The sequence below is a fragment of the Rhinoraja longicauda genome, chromosome 6 (assembly GCF_053455715.1).
Source record: "Rhinoraja longicauda isolate Sanriku21f chromosome 6, sRhiLon1.1, whole genome shotgun sequence".
In the NCBI taxonomy this organism is placed as follows: Eukaryota; Metazoa; Chordata; class Chondrichthyes; order Rajiformes; family Arhynchobatidae; genus Rhinoraja; species Rhinoraja longicauda.
The window spans coordinates 19,460,822-19,479,167 of record NC_135958.1 but is presented as its reverse complement, the minus strand read 5'-3'; the positions used below and the strand labels follow the sequence as shown (position 1 = coordinate 19,479,167).

The 18,346-nt window shown below is 42.7% G+C and overlaps 1 protein-coding gene across 10 annotated transcripts in view; it reads left to right on the top strand.

Annotated features, from left to right (window-relative positions):
• The window catches only part of cnot1 (CCR4-NOT transcription complex, subunit 1), a 165,000-nt gene that overhangs the window by 145,156 nt on the left and 1,498 nt on the right, over window positions 1–18,346 (top strand). For 5 of the 10 annotated variants that reach the window (XM_078400631.1, XM_078400630.1, XM_078400629.1 and 2 more), the window contains 7 exons: window positions 3,036–3,137; window positions 6,434–6,628; window positions 7,206–7,355; window positions 11,177–11,357; window positions 16,497–16,629; window positions 16,993–17,127; window positions 17,726–17,770. In XM_078400631.1, coding sequence (XP_078256757.1) covers window positions 3,036–3,137; window positions 6,434–6,628; window positions 7,206–7,355; window positions 11,177–11,357; window positions 16,497–16,629; window positions 16,993–17,127; window positions 17,726–17,770 — 941 coding nt within the window. The remainder of the gene's footprint in view (window positions 1–3,035; window positions 3,138–6,433; window positions 6,629–7,205; window positions 7,356–11,176; window positions 11,358–16,496; window positions 16,630–16,992; window positions 17,128–17,725; window positions 17,771–18,346) is intronic. The other 5 variants (XM_078400634.1, XM_078400633.1, XM_078400638.1 and 2 more) reach the window with 3 other exon arrangements.

Sequence of the window (18,346 nt, the reverse complement as noted above, 5' to 3'; positions counted from 1 at the left end):
TGACTAAAAGGCCAGTCGCCAAAATGTGGTATTGCACTTCCTGGTGCTCTAAACCATTGTGTTTTGTGCTAAGGCCACCCTGTTCGCAGGCAAAACTTAAGAAATTGATCAAAAAGATGTGGAGTGATTCCTCAACAACTCCCCTCCCCAACAGAAGTGCTAAGATGGGATCTGCACGATTTCCCAAGGGGGATTACCTAATTTTGCACATTTCCCAACATTTTATTACACTGCAGCCGGAGAAAGTTGTTGATACTTAAGGGCGGTTTAACTGCATAATGGCAGTAAGGCACAGCAACGAATACTGTTAGCTGCCATGAAAAAGGCAGTTCCCATGTTCACTTAACTGACATGCAAGTCGATCCAGAAAGTGCATGCTGATAGGACTATCCTGTAAAAATGGAGGTGAGAAGACCTGCGAAGCTTTGCTTGAGAGTAACAGCAATTGACTTCACTGGGCTACTCTAGGAATGAAATCCTTGAATAATGAAGCAATACTAGAACAAAACATAATGTTCTCAAGATGCATCAGATTGGTCTGTGCACTACAGCTGGGTAATCCTTACAGAAAGCTGTGAGGTCAGTTCTTTAATTGAAGTACTATCTCTGAAAATTATAGAATTTGGAACAAGTTATTTATGTAATTGCAACAAAGATTCATTCATCTTTGTGTTATAATGAATGCAGGTGAGGGGCAGTGCATCATCTGGGCACCCAACCTGATTATCGGTGCACTGTGATAGCAATGATCGTTCAATAGAACAGAAAAGATTGCTTGCACTGGGGCTTTGATTTCTGAGTTTCATTAAAGTGACATTTGAAAGCACTTCACAGTTCATGCTGATGATGCCTTCCTTCACCCAATGCCAGAACATCGTATTCTGCAGTGACAAGAGAAATAAATAGTTGCTATGGTCATGTCATGCGGGAGGCAACAGCACTAAATGATGCACCTCTATTTTTTTTTAATGTTTTCTGCACTGTTGAGTTATGAGGAAATGGACGTTGACCGGGACCACCTGGTGGGCCACCATTTTCCTTCTGCTCCTCTTGATCTTCAGGCTCTGTAGGGTTTCTTATTGCTCTTCCACAGGGGCTTAATATGCTACAAAACCAGAACTTTTGGTCATAAGTAACTTTTTCGCCTGATATTTCTGTGACTCATTATATATCTATGAACATCTCAAGAGAGTGTTTTATTGTCATATGTCCCAGATAGAACAATGAATTGGAGAGCTCAATTTTGTGTGGAGTCAGGAAAGTAGAGTCCAATCCATGTTCTCAGGATTCATCAATTCAAGCTGTGCTGGCTGCTGTATATGTGCTGATGTGTGGGCTCTGCAAAGGCAAAAGAGTAGAGGGCTTCCTGAAAACAATATTCACCATGAGCAAATACTTTGTGATCAACTGCAAGTTGTCCTTGGGTGCGAGCAATGAAATCTTGTTGATGGAAAAGTCCAGGAGTTCTCATGGTATCTGACTGTAAGCAATGGCTGCCTACACTCATTGGAAACTAGTAATGTTGGGCAATTCTGAGTACCTTTTAATGCTGCTGAAATCGGGTCAATGAAGTAATTCATTCACCTACCTACTGTCGTGATCAACGGATTGGGTGACATGGAGGACATCCGCTGCTACTTAAAAAGTTCCCGCAACAAGGAAGCTGAGAATCAACGTGATCTTGGAAAGACATGAGAATATGATCAAAGAACATCCACAGAAAGCCACATGTCTTCATGACAGGGTTGGAGAAGCTAAATCTTTGAATGCATTGTTTATCAAAGATGACTCTCGGAACAAAGTTCTTCATTGATGGGTGTAACTTTGGCTCCGGTCCCAAGGTCCACAAACCACACTGTGGTCAGTCATAGTCATAGCAATGCTTCCGGTAATGAAATGTTGCTGGTGGTGGAATAATTGAGGCATCCATGAAATGGCTGTCTTTTCTGACTGCATGGGACAGAGGGAGTGCAACGAAGATTCACTGGGTTGGTTTCTGTGTCAGAGGATTAGTTATATGAAAATAAATTAAATAGCGTGAACCTGTGCTCTGGAATTTAGAAGAATTACAGGTGATCTCGTTGAAATATTCTAATTTCTTAATTTATCAAGGTTAACTTCCATTTATGGATTCTTCAGGTCTGGAGTGGCAACCCTCCAGTCATCATCAGAAAATAAAATACTGGCTATGGTTTGGAGATAATTTCTCCACCAGATAGTGAATCTTCAGAATTTTCCACCCAAGCTCTGGAGACCAATCACTGCATATATTTAAGACGGGGATTGGTTGATTTTTGGACTTGGAGGAAATTAATAAATATGGTCTGTGCAGGAAAGTGGTGCTGAAGTTAAAGATCAGCAGATTTCTTACTGAATGCTATGACCTATTCCTGCTATTTCTCACTTGCAAATGCTGGAGAAGGCATTCTGTTGGGTTAAGCATTCTGTTGACTTTGGAAGGTGTGTAATCCGTCTGCAGTGAATTCTGAAATTTCCTAGTAATGTCTCCCGATGTTATTAGACTGTCCCTTTATTTGGCAGCTAAGCCAAGTGCTCCTAGTTGTATGGGGGCTGTTTCACTGTCACAGTATGGTGTTTGGTTTATGTTGAAGGGGGCAATGTGTGCACAATGCCATTTGAAGTAGGATTCTGGGGGGAAAGATTGGGAGCCTGGTGGAAGTGTATGTTCAGATTTCTTCATTGGTGTGATTTAACCCAAAACTATTTGATTTGTAATCAACTGCAAATAAAATACTGATTAACATCAAAGCAAGGTGCTGTATAATCTCATTTCTAGGCGAATATGTACAAAGTGAATAGGATGGATGGGCTGGGCTTTCTTCAGAATTTGGTTATAATCAGTGGTCTGTGGTAATTTCATGAATGGGTAAGAGATTTGTGTTGATGGATATCGATTTGTGCTGACTTGTTCCTTTGTCTTAAGTAGTATAATCTTTCTGTTACAAGGTCTGCATTTGTGAAGTCTTGAAATCTATAAATTCCCCTTTGAAATATCATTGATTTCTGTTCTCTAGGGCTGGCCCATGTATGCCCAGCTGTTGATTGATCTATTCAAGTTCCTGGCTCCGTACCTGAGAAATGTGGAGTTGACAAAACCTATGCAAATTCTTTACAAGGTAAGTTTCTTTACGAGCACTACTTAGGTTATAATTGAAAACATAACTTTAAAAATAAAATATGTATTACCCATCCCTAAATGCCTGTGAAGGTGGTAGTGAGCTTTCATCTTTACAACTGTGGTCCTTCCACAGTACTTCAACAGTACTATTGGGGACAGAAGTCCTGGATTAGATCAGGAAACAATGAAAGAATAGTAATATGTTTCCAAGTCAGGGTGATGTTTGATTTGAGATGGAACTGGCTGGTGGTGTTGCTCCCACACATCTGCGGCCATTGCCCTTCGCGATGGAGGAAGTCACAGGTGTGGGAGGTGCTTTCGGAGCAATCTAACTCAGGAACTGTACAGCATTAATTTTACAGTGCTCTGCAGGTGGCGAGAATTAATGTTTATGGTGGTGTATGGTGCTTTATCCTGGATTCCGTTGAGCTTGATTGAATAGCAGGAACCACATTCATCCAGTGTATTTCCATGGTAGAAAGGTTTTGGGCTGTAAGGAATTGTAATTTTACTGCAGAATACCCAACCTTTAACCCACTAGAACTTCTGGCCAGTCGTGACCACTGGGATGCTGATGGCATGTGCCTTGATGGTACTAATGCCAAGGTTGGGTGGTTAGGGATGGTCATTTTTTGGTACTTGTGTAGCACCAATATTTTGTTTGCTTCTAATTACCTCATGCCTGAATGCTGTCCGTGCCTTCCTGCATGCGGTCACTGGCTGCTTGATTTGCAGAGGAGTCATGAATGGAATTGAAGATTGCAGTCATCAGAGATCATTCCCTTTTCTCATCTTATGAAATGGGAAAGGTTACTGAAACAGCTGGATAGGATCTAGTTGCTTAAAATCTCCTCTACTGCATACTATAATTTAGTTGTATTTGGCACTTGGCATAGAACAAGGTTGGACCAAAGGGCCTGTTTTTGCACTGAACAACTCTGCCATACCTACTGTGTAATGTTTATCCCCGCTATAAGGGCAACCAACCAAGCCTGACAGACACTGAGTAGATAGGATCAAACAATCTGCTGGAGGAACTAGTGGGCTGAGCAGCATTTGAGGGGGAGGGAAGGGGGAAAGAGGAATGGTTGGCATTTGGGGTCAAAATCATTATTCCTTCCCCACCCACACCTCCAGATGCTGCTCGGCCTGCAGTTCTCCCGGTAGACTTTTGTTACTCCAGATTCCAGCATCTGTGGTCTTTTGTGTTTCCATTGAGTAGAGAGGGCTCAATTAGATCAGGGGCATGGTGTGAATATTCAGTGATTTGAGACCAGCAACAATACAATACAATACAATACACTATATCTTTATTGTCATTGTACCCAGGGGTACAACGAGATTGGGAATGCGCCTCCCATACGATGCAATAATTTAAGTAATTTAGACAACAGCAACCCAACGAAACGAAACAATTGTAACAGTTTTAGACAGGGTAAAGTGCAAGTTGATCTATGCATTGTGGCCATCCGGCTCAGCAGGACCGGTTCATAGCAGCTATGGCCCTGGGGATGAAGCTGTTCCTGAGTCTGGAGGTGCGGGCGTAGAAGGTCTTGTATCGTCTGCCCGATGGAAGGAGTTCGAACAGACTGTTGCAGGGGTGTGAAGAGTCTTTGTGGATGCTGGTGGCTTTTCTGAGGCATCGTGTGTTGTAGATGCCCTCCAAGTCTGGTAGCTGTGTTCCGATGGCCCTCTGAGCTCTATGGACTACCCGCTGTAGAGCTTTCCTTTCTGCCTCCGTGCAGCTGAGGTACCACACAGGGATGCCATGCGTTAGGATGCTCTCTATGGTGCAGCGGTAGAAGGTCGTCAGCAGCTGTTGGGGTAGACCAGACTTTTTCAGTGTTCTTAAGTAGAACAGTCTTTGTTGTGCCTTCTTGACCAGCGCAGCAGTGTTATTGGACCATGTTAGGTCCTCCGAAATGTGAGTGCACAGAAACTTGAAGCTGGACACTCTCCACACTGTCCCCGTTGATAGAGATCGGGGCATATTCCCCGTTATGTGACCTACGGAAGTTGATGATCAGCTCCTTGGTTCTGCCAGGTTCTGCACCACCGCTCTATAGTTTGTTTTATCCCCGTTGGTGATAAGCCCGATCACCGTTGTGTCGTCTGCAAACTTGACAATGGTGTTGGTGTCGAATGCAGGAACACAGTCGTGTGTGAAGAGGGAGTAGAGCATGGGGCTCAGAACACAGCCCTGTGGTGTGCCGGTACTCAGGGTGATAGTGGAGGACAGGTGCGGGCCCATTCTCATTGCCTGCGGTCGTTCCAGCAGGAAGTCCAGGATCCAGTCACATAATGACGAGCTGAGGCCTAGCTGGTGGAGTTTGGTGATGAGCTTGGTGGGGATGAATTGTGGTCTCATGACAGGTCCTGTAGGTCACTTCTTATTCTGCATACGGTGCATTGCTCGGAGCCCAAGGAATGCAAGGAATTTCTGTGGATTTAAAATCTATTTGCTGTATTTGTTTCCAATGATGGGATGTTTGTGCCTCACCAACACTGCACTCAAATCTGTGTGAAATTCAGCTAATTTACTGGGAGTAGAAATAACAGGTGAAATACTTTGCCAGTCTCTACTTCAGATAGTTGCATGTTTAAACAAAAGTAGTATTTGAGCTGCTTAGTTTCATTTAAAAAGATTTGCGTTTGCCATAGCCTCTGTTGATTTGATGTTCTATTTTGGCTTTTTGTCTCTCAGACATTAATTTTTTTTTAAAGAACTGGTCACATAGGCATAATGCCAGTAAGATTAGTGCATGAATGAAAATCAACAACAGATGCTGGAAACGATGAAATGCTTGGTACACTCAACATGTTAGGCAGCAACTGTGGAGAAAATTAATTTATCGGGTGACAAACCCTTCAATGGATGAGTGGTGCTTCAGATTAGGCCTCTAAGTGGTCCTTCAGTTAATATTCCAGCACAGTTTCAAATCCATTATTGCATTATGGATAAAAGAGTGAGGTTAATTTATGAATATTGAAACCTACCTAAACTGTAAAACATTTTCAGTGGTTTCAGTTTTACATGCTCTGCATTTCTTGACTATCCAAAAAATAACAAAATGAAACTTATCAAACCTGTGTAGGAATATTGTGTGTATAAAGGTTGTTGAAACAAAACTTTGGGCTAAAAGAATTTTTTTTGGCTCCCCTCCGAATCTGATATGAGATGCCAGTTTATATCTGTTATTGCACAAACATAGGCATAATTCCTATTTGCAATTAATTTAGCTAAATGCACATGTGTTGTTTCATTTGTTTCCATTATATCTAATAAGTTTAAAGAGGATTGTTTTATATTTACAGGGCACTCTGCGTGTCTTGCTTGTCCTGTTGCACGACTTTCCCGAGTTTCTTTGTGACTACCATTATGGCTTCTGCGATGTGATCCCACCAAACTGTATTCAGCTGCGTAACTTGATCCTGAGTGCCTTCCCACGGAACATGCGACTGCCAGATCCATTCACGCCTAATCTAAAGGTATTAGAACACTAAACCTCATACTCTAATCTGCACTGTGATTAAACAAAATAGTCTAAACAAATGAAATGGAGGTAGCACGATTTACTTAATTGCATAAAATGTCCCAGTCTCTACATGGTTCCCAAAGCTATTCAAAAATTCCATTCTATACAATAGTTTTATTATATACCTTACAGTTAGGAGAAATGCGTGCAACATCTGGAGGTGCAACGGCTAATGATGTTCTAAAAAAACTTGATGCTTTAATGTTTTCTTCATTGAAGCTGATTGAAGCTGGTAAAGTCTCATTCTCTTTGAAAAAGCTTCTTGAGAGTCTGTTAGAACCATAAGTCTAGAAAGTGCTCATTCCACCATCAATAATCTCACCTGAACTTCCACAAAGCACTACTTTCATTGTGTTGCAGTATTGGCATATCACCTGAATGTTTCTGATAATAATAGCTGTTACAAATGAGTGGGAACAATACTGATCTACCATGTATGAAAAAATGCAGGGGGAAATATGATGTCAGTTTGTGTTCAGAGCTATTGTGTACTGCTATAACTGAAGAGAGGTATGTTATGATTGTGTTAGGTGGATATGCTAAGCGAAATCAACATTGCTCCCCGAATATTAACCAACTTCACTGGAGTGATGCCACCTCAGTTTAAGAAGGACTTGGACTCCTATTTGAAGACACGTTCTCCAGTGACCTTCCTGTCAGAGTTGCGCAGTAACCTGCAGGTGAGCAGAACAAGACTTAACAACATCTCATTTTAGAATGACTGAAATCAGTCTTTGGTATAGACTGCACTTCAAAAATTTCTGACCAAGAGATAAGAGGTGTTATCTATGATGTTTATAGATTCAACGATGCGATGCACACAGCTTGTGATCTGAAGATTCTGGATGGTAGGAATAGATGGGTGTTACTGAAAGTAGATTTTCCCTGGATGATGAACTCTTGCAATTTCTTCTCTGGTATATTACGTTAAACTCTTTGTAAGCAGGGCTAGATTGAGGGTCTGAACAATGTCCAAAGAGTCATTCACAAAAAGGTGGAAAGCTTATACTTCATGAAAGACCCTCCGCAATGTCACTGATGGCTTTTTAATCTCTTTTCATGGAATCTAGTGGTCATGCCAACTTCCTGCATTTCTGCACTTGCAGGTTCAGTGACATTGTTCATTTCAATGGGGAAGGGGGGAGTTTTAGTTAAGTGAGGTTTTTAAATTAAATTGAATATATATTTATTGTTATTAGCAAGACTTCATCTTGTTCAATGTTTAACATGTCTACTTTTTTTTTAGTCATCTTTTTTAACAACATTTGTGTTTTTGAATGTGTTTAAATGTCAAGAGACATTACCCGAAACCTCATGCTCTTTGACAGTTTTGATACCGTTCTAAATCCAACTGTACAAAATATTTCTGCAGTCGCAGCCTTTGCTCAGCTTTGGTGAATTTCCGCCTAGTGGCTGGCTTATTACTCATTGTAATGAGGATGTGTAAGGGAAGACAGAACTTGGCCACAGATTGCATTTTGTGCACCATGGAATTAGAGCAGCAATTGCAGATATTAGAGCCAATTTCAGGGCAGCGATTCGGGACATTGAAACAAGGAGATGATACAGTGATCCTGTCCCAACAAATTGTAGAAACTTGCATATATCTGGCCTTTGTCTAAGTGGATTATCCAGTTGTTATCCAGCGAGTCCACTTTAATAAAGTATGTATTACTTTATTCCTGTTGTATTCCTGTTTGAATTTGGTCCATTGCAAGAAATGGTATGGTTGTATAGAATTTGATTAATTAGGTTAAGCAAGGTTCAATGATTATTGAGGTCCAGGATCTGGCACCCACAGTTGCAGGCTGTTGAGGCCATTCTGGATATTTCATTTGGCATTTAGCACTTTGGGAGAATGATAAATTGTAGAGTCCAAAGCAATACTGAAGTAGTCTTGCTCCTTTCTATATGCCATATAATTTCCATGTTTTATTGACAGTGCCCCTCATAATTTTACACACTTCTATCAGTTCTACTATGTACTATGATTTACATATCTTCGTACACTATGTTTACATATCTGTTGTGCTCCTGCTATTAAGAATTTCATTGTTCTGTTTCAGGACATAGATATGATAAATGGTCAAGAGTTTGTCCTAGGGTGGCAATAACAAATACTGGAAGGTGTAGCTTCAAAGTGGGAGGAAGCGAACGTTAAAAAAGAGATTGGTGGCAAGTTACTTTTGGAAAAAAATTAGTCGCTGATAGGGGAAGTGGTCTTCCCTTGGACTCACAACACTCCAGAGAAAACAATCCAAGTTTGTCCCATCTCTCCTTTTGCAAAGGCTTTCAACAGTTCAACAGAGCTTTATTTGTCATTCGGTACCAAGGTACCGAACGGAACTACATAGCAGTCACACACAAAAAAGAACACAAGACACATGACCCCAACACAAACATCCATCACAGTGACTCCAAACATCCACTGTGATGGAGGCAACAAAACTTCCACTCTCTTCCCCACGCCCACGGACAGACAGCTCGTCCCCGACCGACCCGCACAGTCCCCGCAAGGGGATGGAAGTCCCCGTGGCCAGGTCGCACCGGGCGCTGAGACGTCTCGCGGCCGAACCGGGCGATGGAAGGCCCTGCGACCGAGCCGTGCGCAGCTAAGTCCCGCGGCCGAGCCGCACCGGGCGATGTTAGGCCCCGCGGCCGAGCCGCACCGGGCGATGGAAGGCCCCGCGGCCAAGCCGCACCGGGCGATGTTAAGTCCAGCGGCCGAGCCGCACCAGCGATGAAAAGTCCCGCGGCTGAGCCGCGCCGGGCGATGTTAGGCCCCGCGGCCGAGCCGCACCGGGCACTGTTAAGTCCAGCGGCCGAGCCGCACCAGCGATGTTAGGCCCCGCGGCCGAGCCGCACCAGGCGATGGAAGGCCCCGCGGCCAAGCCGCACCGGGCACTGTTAAGTCCAGCGGCCGAGCCGCGCCGGGCGATGTTAAGTCCAGCGGCCGAGCCGCACCGGGCGATGGAAGGCCCCGCGGCTGAGCCGCACCCCGCGCCGTGAGGAAGAGACCTAAAAGAGAAAGGTTTCCCCCACCCCCCCCACACATACACAACCAAAAAAACCACAAATAAACCATCCCAACACCGACACACAACAAAAAAAAAAGGAAAAAAGACGAACAGACTGCTAGCGAGCCGCAGCCGTTAGGCGCCGCCACTTTCTGATCCTGGTGAACCTCTTTTGCACTTGCTCCAAAGTATAAAAAATCCTTCCTGCAATGAGCGACCTGAACTGCACATAATACTCCAAATGGGGTCTAAGCAAAGTGTTATACAGCTTCAACATGTCTGAAGAAGGGTCTCGACCCGAAACGTCACCCATTCCTTCTCTCCCGAGATGTTGCCTGACCTGCTGAGTTACTCCAGCATTTTGTGAATAAATACCGTCGATTTGTACCAGCATCTGCAGTTATCTTCTTATATTATGACTTCCTAAGTTTTGTACTTAATGCCCCAACTGATTAAAGCCAAGCATACTGTATACCTTCACCCCCACAACTAGTGTTGCCTTTTCCAGGGATCTCTGGAATTGCTCCCCAAGATCAGCAAACTTAATAATCAACTCACCTGTGTTTTTGTCCAAATCATTTTTTATATATAAGTAAATAACAAGAGGCCCCAGCACTGATCCCTGCCTAATACCATTGAGAAGAATGCTGATGAATACAAACAATCTCATGCTCTGACTAGTATCATTTATATTGGATACATTTTAAATATGTAATTGTGGTTGTGCTTGTCTCAACATTGTTAAACTGGTCAAATTTCTGTAAATATAATGTGAGGTAAATAAAACTTGAAAAGAAGTATGGAGAGTAACTTCATAATCATAATCGTAATTTATTAGCCAAGTATGTTTTGCAACATATGAGGAATTTGGTCTGCCATACAGTCATACCAAAAAAGCAACAAGGCACACAACTACATAAAAAAATGAACATACACATCTACTACAGCAGCTTCTCCACATTCCCCACTGTGATGGAGCTCTTGAAGTCCCAAACAAGAGGGCGCCAACTCCACGATGTTAGGCCGCAGTGCGGATGGAGATACGACTCCGTCGCATCGCAAAAAGTTGCATCTCCGTCGAGGAAAGAGAGAGAAAAAGTTTCCCCCACCACCCCCCACAAATACAAAAACTAAAGATAAGCTAAAACATACATTTTACAACAAACTAAAAACACACAGAATGAAAAAGACTAGTTGGTGAGGCAGCCATCATGCGGCGCCCCCTGGTGGTATACTTCACTGACCTTACTGAAAAAAATATGCTGCCAGTTATACCATCAGGCAAGGTGGCTGGTCCACAGTTTTGTTGCTGGTATGTGCTTAGTTTGTGGATCTCTGTTAGGACATCAGTCAAAGAAGAGTTGATCTTGGTTTCTCTTTGCTTGGGAGGGAGAACATTAATGGCAATCTCCTGCTTAGTTACTCCTAACGATATTCTCTAATTAAGTTTGTTCTAGTAAGTTAAACTAATGTTTGTACTTCAGGTATCAAATGAACCTGGTAACCGGTACAACATTCAGCTAATCAACGCCCTGGTGCTGTATGTGGGAACGCAGGCGATTGCTCACATCCACAACAAGGGCAGCACGCCATCCATGAGCACTATCACACATTCGGCCCATATGGACATCTTCCAGAACCTGGCTGTGGACCTAGATACAGAAGGTAAAGATAGCTCAAGTTTAACATTAAGTATCTCTGATTTTTGATATTTTTACAGACAGATGGTTTTGCACCCAAATCCTGGTCCATGATGGTTCATTTCAGACTTCAGATTTCAGACTAGTTTATTGTCATATACACGAGGGTGAAATGAAATTCCTTGTTCAAGTTAAGCTTGCAGAGTAAACTGTATTCATACAGCAATGATAAATGTAACAACAAAAACATTGAGTGCAAAACAGCAGAATGATGCATGATTGCAGTGCAATTTACTGAGTGTGGTGTGAACATGTATCTGAAGCATACAGATTAGGAGTGAATTAATTTATCTGTGTACAAGCAACTGTGAACGCTGTTGTTGAACTGACTCTTGGCCAAGGTTGTCTTTAATAAGTCAACATTTTTACCTGCTTTCTGAAACAGCCCTCCAATCAGTCCCATTTCTTCTGCCCATGTAATAGTGCCTTCATATATTAAATGGAGTCTTCGGTTGAGATTTTAGAATTGATGAAGATAACATCGTTTATGTGGTGTCGACTGCGTCATTAACTGCATTATTGTGAAGTTAGCCCCTGTGATCATCTTGAATATTTCATACAAATACGAGTTACCTATCATAGTCTGCATAAAGTAGTGCAATCAGTTTCTAGCCAAGTATGTGTTGTTTGAATAGATGGGATCTTTGCAGAGCCTGTCTGGGTGCGGCCGTGTCGAGGGAAGTGCCCTGTGCGAAAAGTGGGAGTCTTTGGCGAAGAGGCTGAGATGAGGAGGTTACATTTGTTTTTGAGTCTGATTTGTTTTAAGACACTAAAGTAATGGGAGATAAGTTGGTGCAGTGTGTCTCCTGCAGGATGTGGGAAGGTAGGGACACCGCTGGAGCTTCTGGGAGCTACACCTGCAAGAACTGTGTCCAGGTGCAGCTCCTGAATGGACGTGCTGTGGAGTTGGTAAAGTAGCTGGATGACCTCAGGGCCACCCGGGAATGCGCGAGTTTCCTGGACAGGACCTACTGTGAGGCTGTCACACCAAGGGTCCAGGTCGAGCGAAAGTGGGAGACCGTTTCAAAGGGGTGTGAACGTGGACTACAGGAGACCCCGGTGGCTGTGCCTATTGCAAACAGGTACACCCTCTTGGGAGCTGTCGGGGCAGAAGACGCTTCCAGTTGGACAGGTTGGTGGCTCTAATCCAGGCAAGGAGACTCGACTGGGGAGACTGAAGTCAGGAAGAGCCATAGTAGTGGGTAACTCCATTGTCCGAGGTACAGAAAGTAAATTCTGTGGCGGCAGGCGGGACTTGAGGATGGTCTGTTGCCTCCCTGGTGCCAGGTTCTAGACATCAGGGGGACCAACAGCAGGGGGACCAACATTCTGGCAGGCAGGTTTGCTAGTGCTACACGTGTGGGTTTAAACTAAGTAGTGGGGGGGGAGGGGTTGACAAATTGGGAATATGAAGATGGAGTTAAAGGGGAAGCGAATACAGGAGAAATTGCAAAGGACTCTGGAATAAATGGGAAGGGAAGTTCTAGATGGGATAAGAGAGTAAGGTCAGGGCCAATTGTGACCGGTGTGAGAGGGGAGGTGAATACCGAAGTTAAAGTGTTGTATTTAAATGCGCGAAGTATAAAAAATAAAGCTTGAGGCTCAGTTAGACATTGGCAAGTATGATGTTGTGAGAATTACAGAGACATGGCTACAAGAGGACCAGGGCTGGGAACTGAATATTCAGGGGTACACAACGTATAGAAAAGACAGATAGGTGGGCAGAGGGGGTGGGGTCGCTCTGTTGGTAAGGAATGATATTCACTCCCTTGCAAGGGGTGACATAGAAGCAGGAGATGTAGAATCAGTATGGATAGAAATGGGGAATTGTACGGGTAAAAAGACCCTAATGGGAGTTATCTACAGGCCCCCCAAACAGGAGCCTTGACATCGGGTGCAAGTTGAATCAAGAGCTAAAATTGGCATGTCGCAAATGTAATGCTACGGTGGTTATGGGAGATTTCAACATGCAGGTAGACTGGGAAAATCAGGTTCGTAATGGACCCCAGGAAAGGGAGTTTGTGGAGTGCCTCCGAGATGGATTCTTAGAACAGCTTGTACTGGAGCCTATCAGGGAGAAGGCAATTCTGGATTTAGTGTCGTGTAATGAACCTGATCTGATAAGGGAACTCAAGGTAAAAGAGCCATTAGGATGCAGTGATCACAATATGATAAGTTTTACTCTACAAATTGAGAGGGAGAAGGGAAAATCGGAAGTGTCAGTATTACAGTATAGCAATGGGGATTACAGAGGCATGAGGCAGGAGCTGGCCAGATTTGACTGGAAGGAGGCCCCAGCAGGGAAGTAGGTGGAACAGCAGTGGCAAGTATTCCTGGGAATAATGCAGAAGTTGCAGGGTCAATTTATCCCAAAGAGGAGGAAAGATTCTAAGGGGAGTAAGAGGCACCCGTGGCTGACAAGGGAAGTCAAGGACAGCATAAAACTAAAAGAGAAGAAGTATAACATAGCAAAGAAGAGTGGGAAGCCAGAGGATTGGGACTCTTAAAGATCAACAGAAGATAACTAAAAAGGCAATACGGGGAGAAAAGATGAGGTATGAGGGTAAGCTAGTCAATAATATAAAGGAGGATAGTGAAAGCTTTTTTAGGTATTTGAAGAGTAAAAAAATAGTCAAGGCAATGTGGGTCCCTTGAAGACAGAAGCTGGGGAATTTATTATGGCAGACGAGTTGAACCGGTACTTTGGATCTGTCTTCACTAAGGAAGATGCAAACAATCTCCCAGATGTTCTAGTGGCCAGAGATCCTAGGGTGACGGAGGAACTGAAAGAAATTCACATTAGGCAGGAAATGGTGTTGAGTAGACTGATGGGACTGAAGGCTGATAAATCCCCAGGGCCTGATGGTCTGCATCCCAGGTACTTAAGGAGGTGGCTCTAGAAATTATGGGGGCATTGGTGATCATTTTCCATGCAGCGTAGGTTTACTAGGTTAATTCCCGGAATGGCGGGACTGTCATATGTTGAAAGATTGGAGCGACTAGGCTTGCATACACTGGAATTTAGACGGATGGGAGGAGATCTTATCGAAACATATAAGATTATTAAGGGGTTGGACACGTTAGAGGCAGGAAACATGTTCCCAATGTTGGGGGAGTCCAGAGCCAGGGGCCACAGTTTAAGAATAAGGAGTAGGCCATTTAGAACGGAGATGAGGAAAAACCTTTTCAGTCAGAGAATTGTAAATCTGGAATTCTCTGCCTCAGAAGGCAGTGGAGGCCAATTCTCTGAATGCATTCAAGAGAGAGCTAGACAGAGCTCTTAAGGATAGCGGAGTCAGGGGGTATGGGGAGAAGGCAGGAATGGGGTACTGATTGAGAATGATCAGCCATGATCACATTGAATGGTGGTGCTGGCTCGAGGGGCCGAATGGCCTCCTCCTGCACCTATTGTCTATTGTCAGAGCTGCATCTTCAGGTTTCAAAACAATTACTGTTTGTAAGTGTTAATTAGTTCAATGGAAGTAGTTTGATAGCTAATATTTTCTTTGAAGTATTAAATGTTTCAATGTTTGGTTTCAGAATATTAAAGGGCATATTTATATTTATTTGGCGGTTTTGGGTGCAAATGACCATGGTTGAATGCCATTTTTTTGTAGACAGTCTGTACCTTGACCCATCACACATAGTGATGACTTAGTGCAGGAGGTCTTTCAGAGTATTCTGATAAAGAACCACAACCAGCTTATTGGCAAGTTGAACATATTGCATTAATAGCATGGATTATAAATAGTTTAAAAGAAAGTGGGTGTTATTTGGACTAGATTAAAAAAGTGAATGATAATTTTTCACAGGAATCAATGGATATGGGTTATGTGGAGATGTGTGAGGTGATACATTTTCATCAGAAGGACAAGATCCAATGTTGAGTAAAGAATACTGTTGTGAAAGAAGGGCAAAGCAGGAGATAAAGGGTAAAAAATCTTTGAAAGGTGGAGAGCAGATTCAGAAAGTGGTTAAAAAGATGCACACTCCAGAAGCATATAGTTAAAAATAATGATTGCATTCACAGTAAGCTTTGTGAATGATTCTTGAGACAACAATCGATGAGAGAAGCTGGGACAGTTTTATGGGGAAGAGAAGGCTAAAGGGAGATTTCATAGACATATATAAAATAATGAGGTGTCTTGGCAGATTGGCTATTCCCTTGGGGTGGGGGTGTCAATGAATAAAAGCCTCAAATAAATGTAAAATTAAGAGTAACATGAGAACATGATTTTTACTTGCCAATGTTTCTTCATGTCCTCTCTGCTTTCCAAATTTTGTGTTGAATTCAGCTGAATAGTTTCTGTACTCCAGACTTTCTGTCTGTTGGACCTCATTGCAAGTCTTTCCTGTATTGCTAGTTTCAATATGTACCACAGCCCCAGGCTGTTAAGATTTCACCTCCAAGATGTTCTCGACTTTGGCAATCGGGAGGGCAGCGGAGCTGTCAGAGTGGTGTCTGTGACCGCAAAAATACCATTTGGATCCCAGACTATAAAACCTGTTGCTTTGTTGACCTTTGTCCTCTGTCCCTGCACTGCTGAGCCAGCCATAGTGCTTTGGTGTTGGTTCTGGCTGCATTCTCACATGGTGTCCTTCTTCCCCTCAGAACTGAATATTGATTGCAGAGTGAGGAGTCTCCTGAACTATCTTGGCTGCTCTCCTTCACTGTATCAGTCATCAATTCCTCTTGAAATGTGCTATCTGTTTAGTACTTCCTCATGAGTAGTCTAGAGATCAGATTTCTCCAATTCGTAACACCACCTACACACCAGAAGTCCCAGTGTTTCCACAGGGTACAGTGTGTACATTACACAGGTCTGAGGTGCCTGCCATGTCTTGATTTATTAGATTGGTTCAGTTTGTGGAACACAACCAATGGCCAATTTATTTAGGCTTAAAAGCAGCAGTTGGTGTTTGTCATATATCTGCTTTCTATATTTATGTACCTTGGTGGGGGATTATGTGGTCCAGCTGGAGTTTTGCTTGTGGTGTTTCAAGCAAAAGTGTTTTGACATTTATGTATTTAGAAATATCAGTAGCCTAAATTTTAATCTTTCTATTAAATGCCTGCTGGAATGATCCCTCTTCCATCTTTCAGGTCGATACTTGTTCCTGAATGCCATCGCAAATCAGTTGCGATACCCAAACAGCCACACCCACTATTTCAGCTGTACTATGCTGTATCTGTTTGCTGAAGCCAATACAGAAGCAATCCAGGAGCAGATCACCAGGTGAGGGATAGAGGACCCTTTTCATTACCATGCACATCAATCTTGTGCTTGAAACTGGTCCATGCACAACTGCCTTGTAGTTCAATTTTATTTTCCTTACCTTGACTTGTAAATGCCCTTTTAGTGCATACTAACGCTTTCCTTGTGTTACCATTATTACAAAAAAGGTCAGGTCATATAATTAAAATAGAGAATTAAATTAGGAGGGAATCGTATATACAGAAAATGAATGCTGCTCATTGTACTGTGTAGGCCTGTGTTTGAAGCAAGTTTATGAATACAATTTTGAACTATATATTTCCTTTACTTGATTCAGTTGACCACCTGAAAAGTTTTGAGCTTTAATTGCTTTTTCTTTTGCAGAGTACTGTTGGAAAGGCTGATTGTAAACAGGCCTCATCCATGGGGACTGCTCATTACCTTTATTGAGCTCATTAAAAATCCAGCCTTCAAGTTCTGGAACCATGAGTTTGTCCACTGTGCTCCTGAGATTGAGAAGTAAGTGGGTTTTTTCTCTTCCCCTGCCCCCCCCCCCCCTCCCCCCCAAGTTAGCCATATGTGCCATATATGATCTGCACCAATAAAATAGTTATTTGCTACAGTTTTACAAGCACATTAAACAACAGAAATAAATATATAGTAAACTATCTGTTACTGCGTAAACCAGATCATGATAGTACATAGACAACCATGGTAGTGCAAAGTCTACAGTGGTTTCCTGCTGAGGTACAGTTATTAGGGTGTGCAGGGTGGTTCAAAAATCAGAAGGTTGATGGGAAGATGTTCTTAAACCTGGAGGTGACACTTCTCAGGCTCTTGTACCACCTTACCGATGGTAGCAGTGAGAAGCATTGTCAGGGTGGTGTGGGTTTTTGATGATTGCTGTCTTTTTGAGACAGCGCTTCCTGCAACAGTCAATATGCTCTCTGCCATACACCTGTAGGAATTCGATGGAGTATTTGGCAACATGTTAAATCTCCCCAAAAGTTTGAGGAAGTAGAGGCGTTGATGAGCTTTATTTGTGATTACATCAATGTGCTTGATTCCTCCTTGGATGTCAGATCTTTGTTATTGAGTTTGTCTTTTGCTTCTGTAGGTTGCAACATTATACCTCTCTCCAAATATCTGACCTGAGCCCCAGGTATGCTATTGCACCAAATCAAACTAGGATTTAGTTGAGAGTATTCTTGTTTCAACTACCAGGCCACCGTCTTCAGAAAAACAGTTAAGGCATGCTGTACAATTAGAATGTTTGGATTGTTTCAAACACTTCTTTCCATTTTACGGACTTGTATCCTTTCCCTTTTCCAGCAGTGTATTTTCCTATTTTACTTATGACCTTCTGTAAGTTTATTTTTCTTCTTCCTCTTCCTCTTTGATTACTGACACACCATGCACTACACAATTTAAAACTTGAATAAGTGAATATTTACAAGTTAATTTAATTAATCTGACATTAATTAATCCCATCCAATTTTCCTCACAAGCATTCCTTAAATATGTTCTCCCGTATTTGGACAATTCTGCTGTCGGCTTGCAGTCCCTGATGTGAGCCGTCATGGAAGTCATCATAACTGCATTTGTCCTGTTTACATACACATCTATCTCCCATTGAATCAATAATAATAAAGGAACCCTGAGCTTTGTTTCAGCTGTTCAATCTCAGCAAAGCACAGATCCATTATAGCTTGCAATTGGTGTTGCACTTGATACCATC